The sequence below is a fragment of the Orycteropus afer genome, unplaced genomic scaffold, assembly GCF_000298275.1.
Source record: "Orycteropus afer afer isolate SDZICR_OR568_19922 unplaced genomic scaffold, OryAfe1.0 scaffold00018, whole genome shotgun sequence".
Lineage (NCBI taxonomy): Eukaryota > Metazoa > Chordata > Mammalia > Tubulidentata > Orycteropodidae > Orycteropus > Orycteropus afer.
Genome location: NW_006921605.1, coordinates 1,535,552 through 1,540,987, shown reverse-complemented (window position 1 = coordinate 1,540,987; position 5,436 = coordinate 1,535,552). Strand labels below are relative to the sequence as shown.

Sequence of the window (5,436 nt, the reverse complement as noted above, 5' to 3'; positions counted from 1 at the left end):
GCCCAGGCACCCTGCCTGCCCCGTCCCCCTGCCCTACGCCCAGGCATGCACCCGCCCTGTCCGCCTGCCTGATACCCAGATGCCAGCCTTCCCCCTGCCCTACACCCAAGTACGCACCCACCCTCTCCCCACCTCAGCTTGACATCCAGCAAGCACCTGCCCATTCTCCCAGACACCCAAATTCCCCCTGCCCACCACCCAGGCATGCACCTGCCCTGTCCCCCACCCCAAGCCTACTCCCAGGCACATACCTGCCCTGTCGCCCACCCCCCACCTGGGACCCTGCTGAGGCTGGGACTGACAGCCACATCTCTGTCCTCAGCTCCAGGCCATGCCCACGGCTGGGGGTGTCATCTACCAGCCCTCAGGCCCCACCAGCTTCCCCGGCACCTTCAGCCCAGCAGGCTCCGTGGAAGGCTCCCCCATGCACACAGTATACATGAACCAGCCCGCCCAGTCCGGCGGCCCCTACCCCAGCATGCCTGTGGCAGGAGCAGGTAACGAGGGATACACCCTTCTTTCTTGTTTGTTTCTATTGTGACGTGCTTTCAGATTTACAGAAAAGTCACAAGAACAGTAGAGAGTTTCCTAGAGTGCCCTGATGTTGATGTTGTACTGCGTGGGTTCATTGTCATCTTTTTTTCCATAGATGTACTCACACGTACACACATACACACATGCACACACACGTGTGCGCACACCCTACACACTCACGTCTGCAAGTCGAGGTGCAGACTCGACTTGCCTTGCCTCTGAGCACTGAGTGTGAGTTTCCTAACACAAGTCAGTCACTCAGCCTCAGGACGGTGACCAGATCAGGATCAGCCTTGTCTCCACTGTCTGCTGCTGTAAGAAATACCTCAGGCTGGGTGGGGGTCGGGGCTTTAACGTACAGAGCTTGGTTTTCGCTGGTAGGAGCCTGGAAGCCCTGAGGGAGGGTGCTGGCTGCTGAGGAAGGCTCCCCTAGTGTCGACTGTGGAGGAGGGTCCTTCCCTGTGTCTCGGAGCTGCCACTCTTGTCACCTCTTCCCCATCTCTGCTCGCTCCTTCATCCCCTTCCACCTCAGAGGAGAGTGACATCAGACACTGCCCTGCTAACCCTGCCTCAGCACAGCAGAGACCCCCAGTCCCAGAGGGGATTCCATCCCTGGCAGAGAGCTGAGCGTTCACAGCACGTGGTGTTTGGGGACACAGTTCAATCCACAACAGGCCTGTCTGGGGTTGGCTCGTGGGCAGGAGAGCCATGCTGTGTCTGAGTGTCTCTTTGTCCAGTTGTTGGTGACAGTAACAGTGGCCATGTGCTTTAGGTGGTGTCTGGTGTTTCTTTGCTGTGAAGTGACTGTTCTTTGTAATGAACAGATGCCTTGGGGGACTTTAGACACTGCACATGCCCTGGCACGCCTCTGACTTCCCCCCATGGCTTCTGTGCATGGAGGTCTTCCCCGTGAGGAAACCCATCTCCCTTGTGTCTGACATCTGCCTCAGAGGCTCATGGGGTCTTGTCCAATGTCTGTCTCACAGGCTCCCGGAGTCTTATGTCTGACGCCTGCTCATGGGTTCACAAGGTCTCCCTCGTGTCTGATGTCTTCCTCTTCCTCATGGGGTCTTCCTCGTGTTTGCCATCTGCCTCACGGGCTCACGGGATGTCCCTTGTGTCTGACGTCTGCCTCACAGGGTCTCCCTTGTGTCTGACACCTGGCTCATGGGCTCACAGGGCCTCCCTTGTCTGATGTCTGGCTCATGGTCTTTCTTGTGTCTGACGTCTGCCTCACGGGCTCACGGGGTCTTACCTTGTCCGGAAGCTTGTGCTACTTGGCTGCAGTAGTTGATGCAGGTGAGCCAACGCCCCCGAGGGAGGCTGTGCGACCCCCACACCAGGCCTGTGTCCCTTCGACCTGTCTACCTCCTGTGTCTCCTGGAGCTTTCTTGGCCCTGGGCATGGCCATTTCTCCACGGAGCCTAGAGATATGTAGGCTGATATGTAGGCTGACACAAGGCCTGGTCTGGTGGCTCTGCCTGCTAGGTACTCAGCCGTGGAGGTGGGAAGCACGTGTCTGCAGACACAACCTGCCAGGGGGGCCAGCTGCTCCTCCACAGACATGTTCACTCGTTCTTCCCTCGAGCGCGCAGACGTGAGCCCAGGCCACCGCGAAGAGAGCACCTGCTCACGGGGTCTGGTTGTCGCGTCAGGGTCGTCTTGTCTGCAGCCTGGCAGCCTGCATGCGGTCGGGTGCTGGCGTTGGGCCCCACCAGTGTGCCACTGTCGTTCCTGGAATGGGGTTTGGCCCATTTCCTTCCATTTCTCTCCATCCAGGGATCCCTCCCCATTCCCCAGCCCCCCAGCCGGAGGCTGTCTCATTGGCCTCCTCCCCCACAGATCCCAGCATGGTGAGCGCCTACATGTTCCCGGCAGGGGCTGCAGGTGGGCAGGCCACACCCCCAGGCCAGGCAGGGCCCGCCGCCAGCCCAGCCTACTCATCCTACCAGCCCACGCCTACACAGGCCTACCAGGTGAGCAGGTGAGGGGCTGCCGCTCTGGCCACACCCAGGCCGTGCCCCTTTTCACCGTCCCCTCCCCTGCAGGGCATGGCCTCGCAGGCCCCACAGAGCCTCCCGACCCTGCCCCAGCCGCCACCGCAGCCTGGGACCGTGGGCTACATGGGGAGTCAGTCAGTGTCTGTCGGGTATCAGCCCTACAGCATGCAGGTGAGGCCATGAGGCTCCCCCAGGTAGAGGGGGGCCCATCTAGCTACGGGGATGATGTCCAGGGGTGACACAACCAAGCACCCCTTCTGTCCACTCGCGGCTCCTCTGAGTGTCACATGCATTTCCTCTCCCCAGAACCTCATGACCACCCTCCCCAGCCAGGACACGCCTCTGCCCCCCCAGCAGCCCTACCTCTCAGGGCAGCAGCCTGTATACCAGCAGGTGAGCACCTCGCACAGGGCTCTGGGGGGCCTCCAGCTCTGGGAATATCCCCTCATCCCACTAGCCCCTTCTCAGTGGGGTCCTGGGGAAAACGGGGTACAGGGCAGGCAGGGACTTGCGTCTGGGCTGACGGAACCGGGAAATGTGTGTGTGTGTGTGTGTGTGTGAGTGTGCACGCATGAGCATGTATGTGCACACGTGTATGCCTGTAACTAGAAACTACGTATCTGGGGAAAGCCAGGGGGCAGGAAAGTGCATGCCACTATTGGTTGGCAGAGGACCCCTACCTCCAGCACACAGCTGCGTGCTCAGCCTGCCCCAGGGACAGGGCAGTGCACCCCCCTGGGAGGAGGAACCAGGGCCCCTCCCTCACAGCAGTGGCCACGCCAGGCTGGAGCGTCAGGAGGTGGGATGAGGGTGGTGGCTGGGCTGGGGAGGGAGACCCAGCATCTGGTATCTCCTAAAGATGGCGCCCACTGCGGGGCCCCCACAGCAGCCCCCACCCGTGGCACAGCAGCTGCCGGCACAGGGGCTGCCGGTCCAGGGGAGCGAGGCTCAACTCATTTCCTTCGACTGACCTGCTGGGCGCACGCCGGCCTAACACTACGGCTTCCCTGAAACTGCCCGTATCTAACTCGCCACCTCTCCTCTCCTATGTGTGTGTCCTCGTGTGGGCAGACGGCCCCCACTCGGGCACCTCTGGTCCACCCTTCACCCTGCCATCCCTCCTGTCCTCAGCCTGCAGCCCCTCGTCCCCGACTACATCCTCATCACTGTCTCATGGCCAGGTTCCCAGGACTGGGCCTCAGGGGGATAGAGGGGAGCCAACCAACCCCGGTGCCGAGCCCTCCAGGCAGCTAGAGTGGCATCTGCTTACTCTGCCTCTGCTCTCCCTGCCCTGCTAGGAGGCCTGGCCTGACTGCCTGTGACCCACCCATAGAGCCCCCACTGCAGTCCCCAGGCCCCCTTTGCAGGGCAGTGGCCAGGCCCTCCCCACCACAGGCTGAGGCAGCTCTAGGAGTCTCCCTTCTCAGCTTCTAAACTGTCATCTCCCACCTGGCGTCCGGAGTGGACCGAACAGAACAGTGATAATAAAACACTTCGACAGCACTGTGTCACTGAGACGAGTCACCGTGGTCTCTGGACCTCTCCCCTGCCTGCTCCTGGGACCTCTTCTGTCCTTCTGGCCAGAACCCTGGAACCTGGGAGCCAGGCTTCCCACCCTGCCCAGTCCTGAGCCCACGGGGGCGCGGAGGCATTTGGACTTGGTCTCCCATCAGTGTCCAGGTTGCTAACAGCTCATGGGTTTTCCCACTGCCCCAGTAAGACTGGGCTCTGGGGGAGGATCACACACGCCCCTGTGCTGCCTCAGTGCACTGCTGGGTTCCAGAAGATGGAGGTAGCCGACTTGGCCCCCTATCTGGCCTCCAGGGCCCTCACAGCCCTCCTCCGATCCTTTCAGGTGGGCCCCGTGTTAGCTCTTCTTTGAAGGAAGAGACTAGAATGTAATAAACTGTGGAGATCACACGAGCTTGAGTCAGAGGTGGTGGCAGTGGGCAACCCTTCTGGGTGTGTTTTCACCTAGAGTGGGCTGGTTCAGGCCTGGCTCCTCCCAGAAAGCCAGGTGGTTAAGGCCCTATCGGGGAAGCAAATGGTAAATAGCAGAGGCGCCGGGGGACAGGAAGGGGGCGGAGCTGGGTGCTGTAGACTGACTATCCGGGAACGACTGAGGGCAGGGAATACCCAGGAGCTCTTCCCTGGAGCCCTTAGTAAGGACTGTCGCCAGGGGGCGCCCTCAGCCCCGCTGCCGCAGCCCACGCACCCCAGAAGTGCGGGCTTGGTCCTGGGGGCTTGAGGTTGCGCGTCACTCACGGAGCCAAAGAGGGTTACTATTCCAACACTCGGAAAGGTTCAGTTAAAGACGGCTGAAAGGTAGAGAAGGAAACTGGAAAGCCTTAAGAACTTTCTTGGGGACACGGGAGCGCATGCAGCGCCACTCGCAAAGCACCGTGACACGAGGCTTTCTCTGACGACAAACGGAGGCCTGCCGCTTGCATCATTTCGGACCTGGACAGGAAGCGAGTATTAGGGTCATTTTCAGCAACCGGTGGCAATGCAAATGCCACTAACGAAAGCCTATCAGTACCCCGGGGATGTGACTAGGGGGACATTAAGAGGCTTTGGGAAGAAGCTTCACTTTAAAAAAAAAACATTGCCGGCGCGTGGATTCCCACTCTAGCAAGCCTCCTGAGTGATCCCCACAACAGCGGAGGGACTCTGCGCGCCTCTTCCGGATCCTTTGTTCCGAGGGGGCAGGTCTAGCCGGTGCGCAGACGCCGAACACGCCCAGCGTCGTGGGCCCGACCGCCCAATATGTAACCTCGGCGCTCGAGAGGAGTGGAGCGGGAGGCGGGCTAGAGCGTCACGCCCCAGCTCGCATGCTCCGCGGCGCGGCGGCTAGAGCGTCCTACTCCGTGGAGCCGCGTGTGACCTTCCAGCCCGTGCACAG

At 60.9% G+C, this 5,436-nt stretch overlaps 1 protein-coding gene across 1 annotated transcript in view; it reads left to right on the top strand.

Moving 5' to 3' along the window:
* Positions 1-3,504, top strand: part of HGS (hepatocyte growth factor-regulated tyrosine kinase substrate) — a 14,130-nt gene extending 10,626 nt beyond the window's left edge. The window contains exons 18-22 of the mRNA XM_007959582.1: positions 323-497; positions 2,377-2,510; positions 2,583-2,705; positions 2,841-2,927; positions 3,394-3,504. Coding sequence (XP_007957773.1) covers positions 323-497; positions 2,377-2,510; positions 2,583-2,705; positions 2,841-2,927; positions 3,394-3,504 — 630 coding nt within the window. The remainder of the gene's footprint in view (positions 1-322; positions 498-2,376; positions 2,511-2,582; positions 2,706-2,840; positions 2,928-3,393) is intronic.
* Positions 3,505-5,436: the final 1,932 nt, after the last annotated feature.